At 44.2% G+C, this 21,362-nt stretch overlaps 1 protein-coding gene and 1 non-coding gene across 7 annotated transcripts in view; one reads left to right on the forward strand and one right to left on the reverse strand.

The window, feature by feature from the left end:
- lef1 (lymphoid enhancer-binding factor 1) overlaps positions 1 to 21,362 on the reverse strand; it is a 190,890-nt gene that overhangs the window by 71,310 nt on the left and 98,218 nt on the right. For 3 of the 6 annotated variants that reach the window (XM_072583913.1, XM_072583911.1, XM_072583909.1), the window contains exons 6-9: positions 18,101 to 18,223; positions 17,592 to 17,754; positions 14,156 to 14,263; positions 10,214 to 10,265 (exon numbers count right to left, since the gene is read on the reverse strand). In XM_072583913.1, the coding sequence (XP_072440014.1) occupies positions 10,214 to 10,265; positions 14,156 to 14,263; positions 17,592 to 17,754; positions 18,101 to 18,223 (446 nt within the window). The remainder of the gene's footprint in view (positions 1 to 10,213; positions 10,266 to 14,155; positions 14,264 to 17,591; positions 17,755 to 18,100; positions 18,224 to 21,362) is intronic. The other 3 variants (XM_072583914.1, XM_072583912.1, XM_072583910.1) reach the window with 1 other exon arrangement.
- On the forward strand, positions 17,092 to 17,163 carry trnaw-cca (transfer RNA tryptophan (anticodon CCA)). The gene has a single exon. It is a non-coding gene; the product is annotated as a tRNA-Trp (tRNA).

The following is a 21,362-nucleotide window of genomic DNA, read 5'->3' on the forward strand; positions in this document are numbered from 1 at the left end:
CCCCCGCCGTGTGACTCCAGACACACAGCAATATGCTCACTGTCATGAGTTTTAACTGTCGTCTGAAATAGTCCAGCACACCATTCAATCATATTAGACTGCTAAAAAGACTCAAATGGAATGAAATCAATGGAGTACCTGGTATCAATCTAGGTACCAGAAACGACAGTCACATTCTCATCCCTGCCGACTCTGTAAAGTCCTCCGTTACTACTGTGGAATTCCTGCAGTGTGGAAACAGGCCCTTCGGCCCAACAAGTCCACACCGACCCTCCAAAAAGTAACCCACCCATACCCATTCCCCTACCCTGTTATCCTATATTTACCCCTGACTAATGCACCTAACATACACAACCCTGAATACTATGGACAATTTAACATGGCCAATCCACCTGACCTACACATCTTTGGATTGTGGGAAGAAACTGGAACACCCGGAGGAAACCCACGCAGACATGGGGAGAATGTGCAAACTCCACACAGACAGTCACCCAAGGTTGGAATCAAACCTGGGTCCCTGGTGCTGTGAGGCAGCAGTGCTAACCACTGAGCCACCATGTCGCCCCAAAACTAGAAACCCCAAAACTACTGGGGTTGAATGCCAAAATGGGGAGAGCTGTCTCACAGCACAGGTCAGATAGAATTGTACTTTAGACACAATGTCCCAGACAACATTATCACCAAGGCAGCAGAGGTGATGGCACAGTCTGGCAGGAGTAGCCATGGGAGCCCTCAACATAGATACTGGACCCCAGGAGGAGTCAGGACACCAGGTCAAACATGGGGAAGGAAACGGTCCGTTGAGTAACGTCCACAACCTCCCGTCTCTTCCCCCTCACTCAGCTATTGAATCAAAGCACCTTCATGCTGAATACCTTTTGGTGGAGTGTTGAGGGTGGCAAGGACGCAGAGTGTATTCTGGGTGTGGCACTTCAATGTCCATTACCAAAACGGGTTCAGCAGCACCACTAATGATGGAGCTGGTCGAGCTCTGAGGGATACTGCTGCTAACCTGGGTGCAGCAGGTCGTGAGGGAACCAGTGCCACCTTTAGATTAGATTAGATTAGATTACTTACAGTGTGGAAACAGGCCCTTCGGCCCAACAAGTCCACACCGACCCACCGAAGCACAACCCACCCATACCCCTACATTTACCCCTTACCTAACACTACGGGCAATTTAGCATGGCCAATTCACCTGACCTGCACATCTTTGGATTGTGGGAGGAAACCGGAGCACCCGGAGGAAACCCACGCAGACACGGGGAGAACGTGCAAACTCCACACAGTTAGTCGCCTGAGGCGGGAATTGAACCCGGATCTCTGGCGCTGTGAGGCAACAGTGCTAACCACTGTGCCACCGTGCCGCCCACACTTGACCTACTTGACCTCATTCTCACAACCCAGTCCATGACAGTATAAGTAGCACTGATCACCATACAATCCTTATGGAGTCGATCTTGTGATGGTAGTGATTGCGAGTTATATATATTTTAATGCCATTTATTTTAGAGTTTGGAATTCAGGTAGTGACATATGCATTTTGGTTAAATGATTAACTTGTAAATATTCCTGTAGCCATGGTGATTGATTTTTTTTTAAAAAGTATGAAAGAGATAACACTTAAGAGGCCAATGGGATTTGCTTACACTGGAGTTTGTGAGTGAACAAAGTAAAAGGTTTTCAGTTTAGAAGTTCAGGGAGAGACTTTCTGTTTCTTTTCATTGGGAGAAACACCTATCACTTGAGAAAGGCTGTTTGGGTTTGGTTTGGCAGTTTTTCAGAAGTCTTGTCTGAAGCTTAATATCTAAAGAAGAGAGACAGTTTAGAACTGTTAATAATGCATCCTCTCAGTGGAAGGAGTTTAGTTTTGCTATTCCAGAACAGAATTGTTTGGTTAAAGCCCCGAAAGGTTTATTTGAAGCTTAAAGAAGCTAAGCTCAGTTTAAAGGAGAATTAAGGAAGAGGCAATCTGTAGAAATTAGGTCCCTGTTATTGTTTCAGATCTGACCTCCTGAATTTATTTGCCCTTGTTTAATCTTCAATGCAATCCTGAATTGTTGGCATCGTCAACTTTTTGATGACACCTCAAACCAAGACCCTGTCTGCTTGCTTAGCTGGACGTAAAAGATCAACCACCAAAGAGGACTAAGAGAGTTCGTGGCTTAGTCAACACCTCTTCCTCAGCCAAAAAAACACCAAATGAATGATCACGTCATTGCTCCTGACATTATGATGTATCCAATGTCTCTATAAAAATAACTGACCTTTAAAAACAGCCAGTAACTGAAATGTTTTCAGAAGTTCTGTGCTAAAGATGGCCATGTTGCTAGATCGTTTCTTTGCTATCATCCAACAGAAACAAGCAGCATTTATATAGCACCTTTACCATAGTAAACACTTCATGGCGTGTTATAGGATAGCATTCTTTTAACACAGAAACACAAAAGCTGACCAAGAGCTTGGCCTGAGAAGTAGGTATCAATAAGTATCTTAAAAAGAGAAGTAAAGGGGGTTGGGAAGGGAATTTCCAACCTCAGCACTTCCTGGAAGGTCACCAAAGCAGAGCAATCCCAGGGATTGTCAAGAGGTCAAATTTCAATGACCTGCTAGAAAGGTCATACAGCACGGAAACAGACCCTTCGGTCCAACCAGTCCATGCTGACCATAATCCCAAACTAAATAGTCCCACCTGCCTGTGCCTGGCCCATATCCCTCCAAACATTTCTAATTCATGTACTTATCCAAATGTTTTTTAAACATTGTCACCGTACCCACACCTGCCATTTTCTCTGGAAGTTCACTCCGTACTCAAAACTGCCAATGTAATACCTTCATTCAAAAAGACAAGGAGACTAAAAACACGTTAACTATAGGCCAGCTAGTTTAGCACCTGTCATTGGAAAGTGTTACCTGGGAATGTTGGTGAAACTTGTAAAGTCTGAGAGGGTTCTCAATGGCTGGTTCTTCAAATTTGCAGAATGAAAGCATCATTTGTGAGATATTTGCCTCAAGACTTGTGAGCGGCTGTGCCTTTTCTGTCAATATATCTGTGGAGAAAGTGAGGACTGCAGATGCTGGAGATCAGAGTCGAGAGTGTGATGCTGGAAAAGCACAGCAGGTCAGGCAGCATCCCGAGGAGCAGGAGAATCGACATTTCGGGTGATGAAGGGCTTATGCCCGAAATGTCGATTTCCCTGCTTGCCGGATGCTGCCTGACCTGCTGTGCTTTTCCAGCACCACACTCATGTCAATATGTCTGTCACAGCCATGGAATTACTGCAAGCGCTGATGTCTGGATGAACATGGGGGAGTTGCAGAATGAAATGCTACTGGTGGGTTCTTGGCTCATCTTTTAATCTGCATCATGACAGTGTCCTCCATGGTAAATTCCTCCCAGGCCATTCTCATCACAGCTAGAATTTCTAGCCTTTTGTGACTGATCTTCAGGACCTCTTCAATGAGGACATAACTCCTCTTTATCCATACAGAGCTTCCAAGCTCCTTGTGATACCGTTAGTCATACGTTTTGGGTTCTTGGACAGTGACCCGGAGCACAATCCCACTGTTTATCTCCAATGTGAAGGCCTAAAGTAGCAATGGCCACTTGCCTGTTCTTGTCCTTGCGAATAGGAATTAACCAATAGCTATTATTACAGTCTTTTATCAAATTGCCTTTCTTGCAATATTGCCAAGATAAACCTTATGCCCAAAACTACTTGATGGGATTATCTTGCATAAATAAATGAGCAAATAAAGTGCCATAATGTAATAATATAAACACTAATACAGAAATTAGAGATGGAAAGCAAATGAATCTGAACTCTTGTATCAATATATACAGCTTTTAAAATGCATTTTGTATATAAATTGTGTTTCAGCGCCTACATAATGAAGGCTTTCAGGCTGGATTTCCATCTTATTGTAGGTGATGGTTAGAAAAGCTTGTGGAACTAATTTTAGTTTCTCCTCTGCTCCTTTCTAGGCTAGTGAGAGGGTTAATAGGTGCTGACAATTGAGCAAAAACATTGTTCAGTTAGCGTTTCCTGTCACACACCTTCCAGTCCTGATTTTCGTTCAGTGACTCCCATCACAGATGCTTGTGAAAGGGGTGGGTTGCTTTCGAATCCCTGATCCCTTATTCATTTCCACTCACATCGTCACCACCAGTTCAACCTGCTCCAAAACCACAAGCAGTACAGGTCAGCGAGTGGCGGTCTATGATGGCACTTAGTATGATCGAAAGGAGTTTAAATGGTTATTGTACCAGATAAGTAACTGGATGTAGATTTATTCACTGAGCTGGAAGGTGCATTTTCAGATGTTTCGTCACCATAGCACTCCAGAGGCCTACTGAAGATGTTGCCTGGTTATGGTGACGAAACGTCTGAAAATGAACCTTCCAGCTCAGCGAGCAAACCTACATCCAGAACCTCAACCTGAGCTACAAATCTTCTCAAAACTTGCTAAGATCAATAATCTAGCCTGAATGAGTTAGCCAAAAACATCTCGAGCTCAAATCCCACCATGACATTGTGTATATATCTTTCTAGCTCTTAAATGGCGAATGCTATCATGTAGAACTGAAGGATCAGGATTGTCATAAAAGAGTACGAAAATGTGTAAAAATATGGTTATTAAACTAAAATAATCAAATCCGTATGTTTCAAGAAAACTAGCAGCAAAAGTTGGGGTGGTGGGAGTCTGGGTTTGTGGAAATGAGAGGGTTTTTCACACAATGAGTGATCGTGATCTGTACTGAATTGCCTGATTCAACACTGGAAGTAGCTTCAATCGTCCACAGGGAGCTGGATAAGTATTTGAAAGGGAAATGTATGGAGATAGCACAGGGCAGTCAGGTGGCTCTTGAAGAGGCGTAATGGGTTGAACGCCTTCCTTCTGTGCTGCAAGGTTCAAAGATTTTCAGGCAGCGATCTCACTTTAAGGCTGCAATGGCACCTTGAGGTTGAATGGCTGGCTATGGTTATAATGATGTTTGTGACCCAGTGCAAACATGATACAAAATTCCAGTCCTGGTTAGGAGCAGGAATAAAAGCAAAAAGGATTAAAAGTAAAAGCAATGCACCGTTCAGAACAAAAGGCCTGCTCGAAGCAATTAGCTGCAACTTCGCAAAGAGAAGTTAAATGCTCGGTCCTGCCAAATTCACATAATGGGAACAAGCACCTTCCAATCTGAGATACACAGGTCTCCACTCCACAAGATACTATCAGGAAAGGCACCTTGATAGTTATCTAGTCACAGGTATAATAATGTTCTTCCCACTGTGTCCATCCGTGCAGTGACTGCACTAAACCCAGAGGAATGAAATCCCAAAATTAAAATCCCATGTGCCTTTTGGAGTGTATTGAGTTCTGTTAGCCTCCTCCATGTTAATTCAGGTAGCATCCTACCGAATCACTTACTACGAAGCCCATCGAGACACTTCATGTATCAGATGGTTTCACTTCACAAATAGCAAGTCTCACACTGCCCTCCACTGGTTTCCTGTCCACGCAAACGTCACCACCTCCTCCCACACATTCGCCACTGACAAAAACCAACTGGCTGTGGTTGTAAGCATTCGTTGTGTGCCTCACTCACCCACACCGTAATGACCTGTCCAACCACTGCTCCCCCTCTCCCTCTGGCTCCCGTATGAAGTGACCTCCTTGAGCAAGGCTACCGGCAGACACCCGTTAGATCACAGAATGGGAAACATGGATATCACCAACAAGTTCCTTGTGACAAGCCCCCATCTGTCAATTGGTAGGGTTTGAGTTTTGACGGTGAGTGTGTTCCTTGCTAAACAAGGTCAAGAAAAGCCAAGGCCCCCACGCAACTAACCATGGGGTGTCAGGAGAAACCCCTTTTGCACTTGTGGAGAGAACATTGCTACTTGTTACCAAGGATTACCTCTACAGATTAGTTGCCAACTATTCATTTAAAACTTGGCAAATGAAGAGGCTATTGTTTGGCTCTGGGCACTTGTACTGACTGACCAAATAACAATTAAATAGAATTGTAGAAATGTTACGGCACAGGGGCCAATTGGGTGGCATGGTGACTCGTTGGTTAGCACTGCTGCCTCAGAGCACCAGAGACTAGGGCTCAATTCCACCCTCGAGTGACTGTCTGTGTGGGGTTTGGGCATTCTCCCTGCGTCCGCGTGGGTTTCCTCCGGGTGCTCCGGTTTCCTCCCACAGTTGAAAGATATGCAGGTCAGGTGGATTGGCCATGCTAAATTGTCTTTTGTATCCAGGGATGTGCAGGATAGGGGGCAATGCAGGGTCACATGGGTGTCTCAGAGGGATGCTCTCCAGAGGGTTAGTGCAGGCTCGATGGACTGAGTGGCCTCTGTCTGCATTGTAAGGATCCTATAGTCCTTCATGTCTAGATCAACTCTCCGCAAAAGCATCCCAGTTAAGATCATAAAATTAGGAAATGAAGGCCATTCGGCCCATCAAACTGCGCTGTACCATTCAGTAAAATGATGGCAGATTTGATTATGCGGCCTTCAACTCTGCTGTTCTGCCTGATCCCCATCCTCCTCATTTCATTCGTTGATGAAGACTCCGTATAACTCAGTTGTGAATCAGATTCAATGACGCAGCTTCCACTGCTCTCTGTTCCAAGATTTCCAAACACACATGACTCTCAGAGGAAAGCAAAAATCCTCAACTTAAATGGGGGCACCTGTTATTTTGAAATGTTCCCCTGGTTCTGGGCTCACTGATGAGGAGCAATATCCTCACAGCAATTGCCTTGTAGAGTGCAGTCATTATGCAAAATATTTCACAAGTTAGTCCCACTCTCTCAGTGTTTCGCAGGACCAGGACTCTTTTGTTTCTCATCTGGTGCCCCTCTAATTCTCTTTTGGAAACTCTGACTGAATCTAACTCCACCACACTCTCAAGAGAAGAATTCCTGATCAATGAACTTGCTGCTTAAAAGAGTTTCTCCTCCTATTCTTTGGTTGGTTCTTTGAACAGCTTCAGGGACCTGTGTTCAATTCCACCCTTGGGCAATTGTCTCTGTGGAGTTTGCACATTCTCCCCATATCGGCTCTCCTTTCCTCCCATTGACCAAAGATGTGCAGGGTGGATGAATTGGCCATGCTAAATTGCCCACAGCATCCAGGGATGTGTAGATTTGGTGTGTTAGCTACGGGAAATGTAGTATTACAGGGAAAGGGTAGGGAATGAGTCTAGGTGGAATACTCTTCAGAGTGTCAGTGTGAATTTGTTGGATCAAATGGCCTGTTTCCACACTGTATGGATTCTATGGAACAAACACATCTTTTCTGTAGTATGGTGTCCCCACAAATGGTCATAAAACTCCAGTTGAGGCCAAACCAGAGAGAGTTTTACAGAGGTACACCATCACCTCCATGCTTTGGACTTTATTCCTCTATTTATAAAGCCTAGGATCGTGTAGAATCATAGAATCCCCACAGCGTGGAAGCAGGCCATTCAGCCCATCAACCCTCCAAAAGGAAATCCCACCCCATCCCTGTAACCCTGCATTTTCTGCAGCTAACCCACCTAGCCTGCACACTGTGGACAATTTAGCATGGCCAGTCCTTCTAACCTAAACAACTTGGACTGTAGGAGGAAACAGGAGCACCTGGACAAAACCCACATGGGGACAAGCTCAATGTGCAAACTCCACACAGACAGTCGCCTGAGGATGAAACTGAACCTGGGTCCTTGGCGCTGTGAGGCAGCAGTGCTAACCACTGAGCCAACATGCCAGCCTATGCTGTTCCTATATACTTTCAACTGCTTTCTCAATCTGCCATCTCCAATGATTTGGCCAAATGCACAGCCACGTTTCTCCATTCCAGCATGTCTGATCAAATTCGACTCTTTATAATATGTCGCCTCTCCTCAATCTTCCTGCCAAAATGTTTCACTTCACACATCTCTGCATTAAATTGCACCTGCCAAGAGTCTGCCCATTTAAAAAGCCAAAGTCCTCTTGAAGTTTATCATTATCAACTTTCGTCTAGGCATGAGCAGAGATATGCAAGTTCTCCACTGGAAAGCAGATGAAGTTAGTTAAAAAAAAGTAGTTTAAACTGCTTTTCCTGTGCCAGGGGAGATGAGCTAACTCAGAACAGAGTGCGCCTTAGTACTCAGTGCAACTTTGAACAGAGTGCTGGGATTTGGGAGTGTAGGGGAGCTAGGGGAAAGAGATACTCCTTTGCCTTTCTGAATTCTGCCATCTTGTGGGAGTTATTCGACCACCGGGAATACTATTTGTTCTGTGGCTACCACGTCTATGTGGTCAGAAGCCAATAATGGACAGACACAATAGGTCAGCCTTTGTCTACTGAGGTGGGTAGTTCACACTGAGAAGCTTCCTGACTCGGTGCACCCTCATACCCTCCATGCCAACTCAATGTCTACTCATGCACCCATCCACCCCCACGTGCCCTCATAAGCTCCATGCCACCAAGCCGGTGTCTGCCACCAAACTCAGGAGTCATTTCGAGAGAAGAAAAAGCAAACCTTCAAAAATCTAGCACAGCTTTTATTCCTTACATATTTAATAGTGAAAAAGATTCCCATCCATAGAACCCATTATAAGCTTTCAAATCTCGAGTGGTTAATTACTTACAAAAACAAATCTCTGTTCAGACCTACATCAAAGACAGCCAACAGTTTCTTTAACTTTTCAACCAAGCCGGAAACTCAGGACCGAGAGTCTGGTGCTGGGAAAGCACAACAGGTCAGGCAGCATCCGAGGAGCAGGAGAATCGACATTTCGGGCATAAACCCTTCATCAGGAAAGATCCTGCTCATCGGATGCTACCTGACCTGCTGTGCTTTCCCAGCAACATATTCTTGATTCTGATCCCCAGCATCTGCAGTCCTCACTTTCTCCTAGGGAACTCAGAACCCTCTGCTGAGCTAAATACAGCAGTTGAAACTCAGCCAAGCATTCATACTGGCAATGATAACACCCTAGGAGTGGTGTCGACAAAGTGTTCTCCTGACGTTGCAGACCAGATGCTATTTTCTTTCCAAATTACACCAGTCAATCAAAGCAGTCTGCAAACAGCTTATTTTTCTCAGCTCTCACTGCCAATTACAATTTTTTTAAAAGTTTAAAGAGCAGGGGCATGCAAGAACTTCAGCTCATGGCCGTAATAGAGATTTTAACTGTTCTTTAATTGCATTTACACCAACTCTATCAATTTTGATTTCCACTTTGTGATCAAATGTACTTGCAACAGTCAAAATGGGATTTCTTTGAACTCAGCATCAGGTTCAAATTGGTTGGGTGAGTTTGAGTTTCTCCTTCTCGTGGTAAATAAGATCTCTTTCCCCTTTTGGCAAAACAGACTAGACTTGTGGAAGCACGACGTCTCTGTCTTGTTCCTGCCTGTCATTTTTAAAGCTCCATAACTCTGTGAAAATCTGCTCCAATGATATGTGAAGCTGTTGTATAATTTCTGTGGCAAAACAGGATCAAAAGAACTAATGTCGTGTGAATGCAATTATGAATAGGACAATTCATTATGTTCTTCTGCTTGAATCAGCTGAAACTCTCAACAAGTCACTGTAGATGTTTCAAAGTATGACCCCATTAGATACCATCCATATAACTCAGCAGGGAAACTCACACAGAACAAAATCCCCACATGTCATCACTATCCCAACCCCAATGACCTCTGACATCAAAACTCCCTCAAAAACAGGCAGTGTTACTCAACTAAGTCTGTTCCGGAGAGAGACATGCTCCAGAGGTGAAAGGTCAAGGGTGATGCATGGCATGATTGAAGTCATGAGACCCAGAGGACGAACACAGCACATGAAACTGCCCAATAAGATCTGTGTGGGAGGCATCTCACTGCTGCAGCTCAGGAAGATACTGAATGGATGGACACTCCACTCTAAGGTTCTCCATCAAAAAGAAGCAGTCAGAGATATGCTTTGTTAAGAGTTGCACCATGAACCCACTACAGTCTCAAAGATTGCTCTGTCTGATTTCGGAATGCAGAGTGCAGTCGGGAAGGGGCTAAGAGAGGGGTCTAACAGTTGTTTCAGAAAACCCATTCCCACTGTCAAACAATTAGATAGAAAGGAGATCAATTCAACGCAGCAGGATTGCAATGAATGACAGTCTTGATACTGAGCCCTCACAAAAGTACAAAGTTTTGCTGAAATAAGTTAAAATATCTTGGAATAATATAATTTTAATTCTTACCTGAGGTGGTCTCCTGCATCTTTTCACGTTTCCTCTTCTTCTTCTTTCCCTTCAACATTTGAAACAAATTCAAGATATTTTATAGATCAGTTATGTATATAAATGGAACAACAATTGTATGCAATCCCACAAAATAAAAACAGTGGGGGTGACACCTGTTTTGGCAGGCAGTACAAAATGGCCAAGCGTTCCATTCTGATTATCATTAATATTCACAATTCATTATCACCAACTTTGTGCTACTGCCAAATGCCAATTTTTATCAATAATGTCATTATCAATACTGTTTCAATCACATAGATACAAAATATGCACAACACAAGATATACAATGCACAAGGTACGTAATACACAACAATGGGAACTTTGTTCCTCATTGGCAGAGTCCAGGTATGCAGTGTAGGGAAATGGAAAAAAAAGATGTGCACTAACACAGTGATTTTAGCAACCATTGTTCTTTTTAAAGTGCTTCACAGTCAATGAAGCACTTCACAGGATGGGCACAGCACAGAAAGAGGAGACAGTGAGGTCTGCAGATGCTGGCGATCAGAGTTGAGAGTGTGTTGCTCAAAAGGCACAGCAGGACAGGCAACATCAGAGGAGCAGGAAAATCAACGTTTCGGGCTGAAGCCCTCCATTCCTGATGAAGGGTTCCGGCCCGAAACATCGATTTTCCTGTTCCTCTCATGCTGCCTGACCTGTTGTGCTTTTCCAGCAACACACTCTCAACAGCACCGAAAGTCATTGTAGCTGTGCTGATTTGCTGAAGGAACAATTTACCTCCTGCCTCACCCCCAAGCGTCTCTCAGCAGCCTTCCCCATTCTCCCTTTTTAGATAATAATCTGATTCTTTCTTGAATGGCTCAATGGAATCTGCCTCCCCATCAATATTATGCTACCCTTCAGATCACCAACCACTTGCTGTCTGAAGAATTGTCCTAATTTTTCCATTGTTTCTTTTGTCTTAAATCTGTGCTCTCTTGTTCTCAATCTTTCCACCAATGTGAACATACCTTTCCCTCTCTACTCCACCCAGACTCCTTATGATTTTGAGAACTACTACTATCAATTCTCCTCCTCCAAGGCAAACAACCTAAATTTCACATCATGGAAGTTCCTTACCCCCGAAACTGTTATTGTGAAACTTTTCTGCACTCTCTCTGATGCTTTCACATCTTTCCGAAAAGCATTCTTGCCCTGAGCTCCCTGTAATACCCCAGTTGAGGCGGAACCAGTGCTCCATACAAGTTTAATATTACATTTGCACTGGATGACTCTGATCAATCAAAATAAAGCAAAAAAAAGAAGCTCAGGAGAAATTGGATGAAGACAAGTGAAAATTAAATTATTGTCAGTTCACTTACATATGTAGAAATTGCAAATGCAAATTAACTTTGGTTGACGTGTCCTAGTCACTGAAAAACAGAACCAATTAAAGCAAGCCTCAGTCTAAAACAGTGTGACAAGTGTCTACTGTGCTTTGTGACAAGACTCATATTACAGTGTGGGTACTGTAACAAATGACATGGAGACATAGGGAGCCAAGGTCCAATAGCTTTCTAACAGAGCATCTATTCACAACTTCACAATGAGATAGTGGGTGTGACTCAATCTGGGAAAAGGATGAAATGTCCTTGGAACTCTACCTGTTTAAAATGCTAACCTCCCCTTTTGAATGCTTCTGCCTGAAATTTAATACTGGATTTTCTTTAACGTGGTTTTGACCTTCTGCAAGGACATAATCAAATGGCTTTATTTTGATTTGATTTCAAACATTGCTTTATGCCCAGGGTTTAATTCTGCACAATGTGGTTTTGTGGCATCTGCCTGAGTTAAACTGGAGTCAAAATCCAACTTGTGACAGATTGGCAGGATGTAGAGCAATCTGGATAGAAATGAACAGGGGCTTCAGCTTCCACTGTAACGATTCTCAGTGCTCCCAAACCCCTCAGTTAGATGGAGGTAGGAGTAGTTGAACCCCAGCAAGGATTCACGGCCAACCCCCAATTGGTTAGTCTCAGTTGGACAGCTCGTTGAATGTCTGTAACCAACCTCATGGCTCATGGCTTACTGAGGGGAGGGAGGGATTCATAGAGTCATGGTCATAGAGATGTACAGCACGGAAACAGACCCTTCGGAAAACTCGTCCATGACAACTAGATATCCTAACCTAATCTAGTCCCATTTGCCAGCACCCAGCCCAAATCCCTATAAACCCTTCCTATTCATTTACCCATCCAGATGCCTTTTAAATGTTGCCGTCTCCATCACATCCTCTGGCAGCTCATTCCATACACACACCACCCTCTGCATGAAAAGGTTGCCCCTTAGGTCACTTTTATACCTTTCCCCTCTCATCCTAAACCTATGCCCTCTAGTTCTGGACTCCCCCACTCCAGGGAAAAGACTTTGCTATTTATCCTATCCATACCCCTCATGATGTTATAAACCTCTATAAGGTCACCCCTCAGCCTCCGAAGCTCCAGGGAAAACAGCCCCAATCTATTCAGCCTCCCCCTATGGCTCAAACCGTCCAACCCTGGCATCATCCTTATAAGTCTTTTCTGAACCCTTTCAAGTTTCACAACATCCCTCTCATAGGAAGGAGACCAGAGCTGTATGCAATATTCCAAAAGTAGCCTAACCAATATCCTGTACAGCCACAATATAACCTCCCAATTCCTATACTCAATGATCTGACCAATAAAGGAAAGCATACCAAATGCCTTCTTCACTATCTTTGGTGATTGTATATGCCAATATAGGGGGGGTCTTTTACTTTCACCTTGTGATTGAACAACTTGCAAAAATGTAACTGCCAAAATCTTTGTAAATAATTAGTCCCGTAGCCAAGGCAAGTAAGTCTTGTGTGATGTCATTAAAAATGGTCAAATTCCTCAGGAAAGAAAGATAAGGAGAAAAGTGATAGGGCAAAGGGAAGGATTTGCTCCACTTTTAAAAGACAGTGAAAGAATTGGCACAATCTCCGTACCAACACCCGAAACCAGCAAGGGTGGTTATCCCACCTGGAATCGAACCCAATAGATTTTCTTCCCTAACAAACACAGTGATTGCTGGAGGAACTCAGCATCCGTGGACAGAGAACAACAGAGTTAATTTTTTTGAGCCCAGTATAACTCTTCCTCAGAAGAACCATCATCCCAGACACGAAATGTAACTCAGTTTCTCTCCCCCATAATGCTGCCAGACCTGCTGAATTTTTCCCGCATTCTCTCTATTGGCTTCAGCATTGCCAATACTCCCCCTTTATTTGGGATTTTCATCCCCACTGATCAATAATGGACCAGCGTGCCAGCTGAATGTTGAGGGGACAGCCACTCCCTGATATCTGGCGAGGCGTTAGCTGTTGATTTGCAAACACGCGTCAATCCCACTGATTGTGCTGATAGCAAGCGCATGGGGAAATTACACCCAGTTCTCGTCCTTCATAGGTTTGTAGCCACTTATCCAGTGGACACGATGCTCCTTGAGCAAGACTTGTCCTTCAGCACTGACACAGATGCCAAATGGAGAGGCTGGAAACAATTTCCTTTGAGTAGTCACTCCGAGACTTTGCAAAGTAACACAAGCACCGGCTGCAAATGATTCACAGCTGCAGAGTCACATCATAAAATATTGACAAATGAGCTGAATAAGTCATAAAGAAGATTAAAAACAAACTTAAAAGCCACATGGGACTCGGAGTTGTGTGAACCTCATACTTATAGTCCGGTGATGTCACCTATTGGCTTAAGCTTAATGAGCTTAAACAGGAGAGAGTGCTTTATAAAGGCATAACTGATGCTCATAAAGATAACACTCTCTGTACCTGCGAAGCTGAGTTATTTCAAGCTGGAAATTTGTTTCTATGCGGATTGCGAACTCCCTCATAGAGGGATGAAAGGCCTCTGGAAGTGCCCAGGTAGAAACACTAGAAACTTACATAGTTATCCCGTGCAGACCAGCCGGGGTAGAGCTGCATGTGGAGTTGCCGCTCCTTGCGTGCCAGCTCGTAGTACTTCGCTTGCTCTTCGCGAGACAAAGCGTGCCACTGTAACAAGAAGAGATAGGAGGAGATTACTCAAACATTCACAGGTTAACGGGGAGGGGGACTGGAGTCCGATCCTACAGTAGGGCGATCCAGGCTCGAGGGGCTGAATGGCCTACTCCTGTCACAGTTCACTGCAAAGGAATCATTTCGTTGGCGGAAAGGAACCGATACAATTGCAGGCCCGTAGCCTAGCAACACATCACGAGGCATCCTGCTCAAACATAAGGCGGAGTGTAAACTTGACCTTGCTCAATACTCTAGGAGAAAGTGAGGACTGCAGATGCTGGAGATCAGAGTCGAAGAGTGTGGTGCTGGAAAAGCACAGCCAGTCAGGCAGCATCCGAGGAGTGGGACAGCCAACGTTTTGGGCATAAGCTCTACATTAGGAATGAGGCATCAATCGTGATGAAGGGCTTATGTTCGAAATGTCGATTCTCCTGCTCCTCGGATGCTGCCTTGACTGGCTGTGCTTTTCCAGCACTACACACTGACTCTTGCTCAATATTCTGTCTGCACTGCCCCCTCACCTGCAAATGAACCCAATTTCTGTTTCTATTGAGGGAAAATGGGAATGGAATATGAATCACCATACAGTCATAGATATGTACAGCATGGAAACAGACCCTTCACTCCAACTCCATGATACCCTAAATTAATCTAGTCCCATTTGCCTGCATTTGGCCCATATCCCTCTAAACCTTTCCTATTCATACACCCATCCAGATGCCTCTTAAAAGTTGTAATTGTACCAGCCTCCACTACTTCCTCTGGCAGCCTATTCCATACATGAGACTGTATCCACAACCTGTACACTTTCTAACAAGTGTGTCCAATTCCTGTTCCTACCCACTGACAGACAAATGGAAATATCACAGCAAACACTTGTGGACACTAGTGTCGATTGAAAGATTATTTTCCTGGAAACTGTCCTTTTTCTTTATTCTGAAGATGTCACAAATGGGAAGAAACACCTAACAGCCAATCAGGTAATCCAGTTGAGTCAGGAAGACAATGCACTCCTAAAATGGACGTGTTTGTTGACCAATGGCAGGAACTGGAGATCTGCTGGAAATAAATCACTGAACCTGAATTGCCGACTTGATGTTCCACCGTGTCACTGCGGCATGTACTGTTAGCTCCTCAGACAACAGCTCCTTTGATTCATTTTCAATTCTCTCTGCCTCTGCATTCATCCGTTTTATAATAAAGGAGGCTGTCGCTCATACATACCCTTCAGATACAGCCTGCAGTGAAAACTTGTCAAACCTAAAAAGGGGGGTCATGAGAGGCACTTTTTCTCGTTATGTATCAAATGACAGAACAAAGAAGGACAGCCAGAGGCAATGGTAACTGTAGGGGCAGATATCTCTTAAAACTGACATTAGTGACTTGTGTGAGGAATGAAAGACAGGGATTATTCTCGTGGGAATGTCAATGGGTGAGCACAGGACCTTTTGATGACCTATGGCCAATTTCCTGTGGTTTACCTTTACACCATCAATGTTGGCTTCCCTAACAGAGTAGCGAGCACAATCCTGACTCGCTGGAAATATGCCCAGCACTGATATGCTTTAGAGAGCGAAAGAGAGACAGTGATGAAGGCTGTTGCCGACATGACGCATATTTTCCAGGAGTCTTCAGGAATTAAAGTCAGCCGTATGTCACTCAGAAAAGACATCCCAGAATCATTAAAGAAGATCGAGTGTTTTGTTTTATTCATTCACGGGACAAGGCACCGCTGGCTAGTCCAGTGTTTGTTCTCCACCCCTAATTGCCCAGAGGGCAGTTCAGAGTCAACCACCTTGCTGTGGGTCTGGAGTCACATGTAGGCCAGACTAGGTCACATGTAGGCCAGTTTCCTTCCCTCAAGAACATTAGTGAACCAGATGGGATTTTCTGACACTGGATAATGGATTCATGGTCATCATTACACTCTTAAATTCAGACTTTTAAAAAAAATTGAATTAAAATTCTATCATCTGCTGTGGCAGGATTTGAACCCAGATCCCCAAGAATATTACCTGGGCCTGTAGGTTAACAGCCCATTGACAATACAACTAGGCTGACACCTACCCCCCCCCCCCCCCCCCCACCACCCCCCCCCAACTCCCCCCTGCTTATTTTGTATTATTGTGTTTGAACACCTTTGGTTGCCAATTTTGAAGTACTGGTGGTGTGGATAAAAGCTGTTTGACTGGGTGAGGCAGTTGTGGAGCAAGGCAGCAGGGTTGGTGGTTATGGACTGAAACCTCCAGGAACACAACTGGGGCAAACTTGGGGGAGAGAAAATATATATTAAAAATGAATTACACTAGAATATGGAGCCATTCCCAATAAACTGTGACCACGCAATGGTGGTGTAGTCGTAACATCACTGAACTATAATCTAATGGATCCAACTAATATACTGGGGTCATTGTTTCCAAACCTTCATTGGTCACTGGTGGAGTCTGAATTCAACTGGAATAAAAAAGTGAGTCTCAGTAATGGTGGCAATGACAGCTATCATCAATTATTGGATTAGATTAGATTCCCTACAGTATGGAAACAGACCCTTCGGCCCAACAAGTCCACACTGACCCTCCGAAGAGTAACCCACCCAGACCCATTACCCTCTGACTAATGTACCTAACACTAGAGGCAATTTAGCATGGCCAATTCACTTGGCCTGCACATCTTTGGACTGTGGGAGGAAACACATGCAGACACAGGGAGAACGTGCAAACTCCACACAGACAGTCGCCCAAGGCTGGGATCGAACCTGGGACCCTGGCACTATGAGGCAGCAGTGTGAACCACTGAGCCACCATGCTGCCCCAGTCAGTTGTGGGCTTGTAGTGGAATGGTAACGCATCTGACTCCAGATCAGAAGGTTGCGTGTTCAAATCACGTCAGGCTCATGGCGTTTGACAAAAGGTCAGCCCCAGGGTCTTACAGTGTAACAGAGGACGGGTTATTGGGAAGGAAAACTGACATCTTTACATGGTCTGGTGCACTTGCGATTACAGACCTCAGCAATGTGGTTAATACTTAACTGCTCTCTGAAATGGCCTAGCAAGCCATTCAGTTCAGGGGCAATTAGGGATGGTCAACCAATACTTGCCAGCACTGCTATGTGTTCTTATCTTTGCACTCATGCAGGAAGATGAACGGCTGCAGATCAAAAAAGGGAGAGTAAAATGGATGTATCTATGGAAAACACGCCCTGCCCAGCTCACTTAGCATTTAATAGCCAGCACTGTGTGGCCACAAATCTAATAAATATCCAACTCCAGGTCACAAAATACAGGAGATGCTGCGCTTGATTGTCGCTCTATTAGTTACTCACCCTCCTGCCGAGGATTTGATTGATAGCTGCACTCTCTTTCAATGTGCACTCTGCCACCACATTTGCTCTCATCTCCTTCATGTACAACATAAAGGCGTTGAGAGGCTTCTTGATGTGAGGTTTTTTGGCCTCTTGTTCCTTCCTTGTTTCATGGTGAGGTTTTCTGTAGACAAAAACGAGAAGGTACATCTAACCAATTTCAATCATTCCCATAGTTCAAGCAATAATTAAAGCTCTCTCTGTAATCTGACACCTCCTCCCCCATCCCTCCTCATCAAGGAAGGAGAGTCAGAATTTAGACATCGTCCTAACATGTTATACAGCATTGCAACAGAAGAGGCCATTCAGCCCCTCAAGCTTCTTCCAACATCCAATTAGACATTGACTTATTCCTAGCTCAGCTCCATGTACCTGTCTAAAAAACAACTGCTAAACCGAGTGTTAAAATTTTGAACAACCAGTGCTTTTCCCAAGAAACTCCCCAGCAATTCTTCAACTTGACAACCTACACGTCCATGTGCTCAATCTCGTTGTGAATGGGTTCTTGCTTGATTTGGTGGTTCACAATGGCTGGGTGTGGAATACCAGTGGTAGGAGGATTCGGGTTCCCATGGACCATTGGATGAGAGAACCTGGGGAGTGGAGATACAGGAGAAGAAATTAAATTGGAAAAAAGCACCAAACTCACTAAAATCACATTACATTGCGGTCATGTGGCATATAGAGCTTGATTGAATGCACAGCAGACAGAAGAAAGCAGCAATAACAAAGGCTGGATGGAGTAACAACCATAGTGCATACATTGCGACAGTCTTACAGACCAGAGGGCTGCTCTCCCATTAGAGAGAGATGACTGCTGGTGGTTTAATCTGAGGGTCACCATCTCAGGCAAGGGCAGAGGTAGAGAAAGGGAGCCCTTCATGGGAACCTCAGCTGCTCTTGGCAATTAAACTTATCCTGCAAGCATCACTGTATTTCAAACCAGACACTGAGTTAATCAGCCCCCTGGCTGTGTACAGAACACCCTTGGTTATCCAGCATCAATTATCCAAATTTCAGATTATCCAAACAAGATCTCAAGGTCCCGTAAAAACGTTATATGAACAATCAGTTATCCAAACAAAATACACCCCGCCCGCCTGGATAATCGAGGTTATTCTGCATAAATATGGACCAGTGTTTCAAAAGCACTTTCAAACAATACTGAATCCAAACAATGAATTGTTAATGCTGTTTTTAATCATATAGCTGCCTTTAATTGGAAAATAGTCAAAAAAAAGAAATTATTTTGCAATGCTGAAACAGAGTCAATCCTTATCTAGTTAAAACTTTGGGACATAGCGTGTGTCTCAGCTGATTTGCAACATATATGCAGAAAGCTAATGTTTCTTGACAATAATCTGAGCTGCTCCTGGCACGGCCGATGAGAGAGAGGTGCTGGCCGAGGCAATTACAATCTGAACGGTGCTCCTTATCCGTGCCACTGTGCCTGGTACCGAGCAGGTCGCAGCTGCTGAGTGTCAGGTTAGCTCCAATGCCAGACCAGGACCAGGGAAGAGCTGGGTCTGGAAAGATCTTTGGGAGCAAGGAGAGCACGCTTTCCATATATCAATGCTTTGAAACCTGTGGCTGACGGTGCATTATTAATGCGGGAGCCTCATCAAAAGGAGGAACTACTGCAGTCCTGCAACAAACCCAGAAGGAGCTGTGTGCTCTGGGCTAGGGAGCTGGATCATGTGAACCAAATGAATGTGGCTGAAGCTCAAGTTTCATTTGGGTACAAAGATCCTTAAAACAGCCGTGCTTTATTGGGAAGACCAGCTGGGTTAATTAGCCAGTGGGATCATACTTGAAAGGGAAACAATTATCATTGTGTACTAAAATATACTTAATGGGCATTGCCCCTTGCCAAACATTAATAAGGGGAAAATTCCAGAAAAGAGTAACAGATCCTATACTTAACTCTTTGCTGTCTGACAGCCTCTTGGGCTGGTTGCTTTAAAATGTTCCTGCACCTGCACTCTGGTACAAAACACCTTTGCCTCTATCAAAGGATGGTCACCAGGTTTCAGGAACGTTTACACTTTTGCTGACAGTCAAATTAGATGAAAGGTCAGCAGCCATGATCCATGTGAGGGGCCCAAGATCCCAGGTTGCAAACTTTAACATTACAGTCGAGAATTACCCTTTGCGTAATATTTCATTTTTTAAAACTACAGAGGGACCATCTTGAAAATAAAGCTCTTGTTATCTAAATGTAACTTTAGTCGCATGGAGGAAGATAAAGAAAGACTGAGGGGAAGGAAGTGGTGATTTCTGCTCCTTTTAGAACATAGAACATTACAGCGCAGTACAGGCCCTTCGGCCCTCGATGTTGCGCCGCCCTGTCATACTAAGCCCATCCCACCTACACTATTCCATGTACGTCCATGTGCCTGTCCAATGACGACTTAAATGCACTTAAACTTGGCAAATCTACTACCATTGCAGGCAAAGCATTCCATACCCTTACTACTCTCTGAGTAAAGAAACTACCTCTGCCATCTGTCTTATACCTATCTCCCCTCACTTTAAGGTTTTGTCCCCTCGTGTTTACCGTCCCCATACTTGGAAAAAGGCTCTCCCTGTCCACCCTATCTAACCCTTTGATTATCTTGTATGTCTCTATTAAGTCACCTCTCAACCTTCTTCTCTCTAACGAGAACAGCCTCAAGGCCCTCAGCCTTTCCTCGTAAGAATTCCTTCCATACCAGGCAACACCCTAGTAAATCTCCTCTGCATCCTTTCCAAAGCTTCCACATTCTTCTTATAATACAGTGACCAGAACTGTACACAATACTCCAAGTGTGGCCATACCAGAGCTTTGTACAGCTGCAGCATAACCTCCTGGTTCCAGAACTCAATCCCTCTATTAATAAAGGCCAAAACACTGTATGCCTTCTTAACAACCCTGTCAATCTGGGTGGCAACTTTCAGGGACCTGTGTACATGGACCCTGAGATCTCTCTGCTCATCTGCACTCCCAAGACTCAACAATTTAAAGAGCATTTGAATTTAAACAGACACATCTCCAAAGCTTATTGTCTTGCTCCCATCAGGACAAACGCAAGAATGTTAAATGCATTACAAGCTGTAATACATTGCTGCCAATTTCAATTCTGAGAGGTCTACCCTGGGAAGGCACAGTATCTAAAACATCAGAATAACATCCCTTCCATAGTGCAACTATGCATTGGTGATAGGAGCATATATTTCATTAACAGGACACTGCCATCAATGCAAAGAGACATTCTGCCTACCACATAACTGAGCGACATTCTGTGACTGATCAAACAGCATATCCTTCTGGCTGGTTGTAACAGAACATTAATGCCTGCATTTGCAAAACCCAAAACAAATCTACTATAAAATGTTGAGTGTCTAATTGCTGAACAATTCTGAGCGTGCTAATAGCTACACTAAGAATCAACCCAAAATAGTCAATTGAGTACACTCATTGCTCATCTCCCTTCCTTTCACACAGAGGGACCTATCCTCTGCAAAAAAAGTGTTAAAGTCTTGCACTTTTTTTGAATTCCAGCAAGATCCGGGAGCCAATAATTCCCTGCTGTTTATAGACATGTTTACAAATGTATGAATTAGGTGCAGGAGTAGACCATTCATCCTCTTGGGACTGCTCCACCATTTAATATGATCACGGCTGATCTGACTGCAGCCTCATCCCCACATTCCCCTCTGACTCGGATAACTTCCCTCATTAGTCAACAACCT

Source organism: Chiloscyllium punctatum, chromosome 14, assembly GCF_047496795.1.
Source record: "Chiloscyllium punctatum isolate Juve2018m chromosome 14, sChiPun1.3, whole genome shotgun sequence".
NCBI classification, from domain to species: domain Eukaryota; kingdom Metazoa; phylum Chordata; class Chondrichthyes; order Orectolobiformes; family Hemiscylliidae; genus Chiloscyllium; species Chiloscyllium punctatum.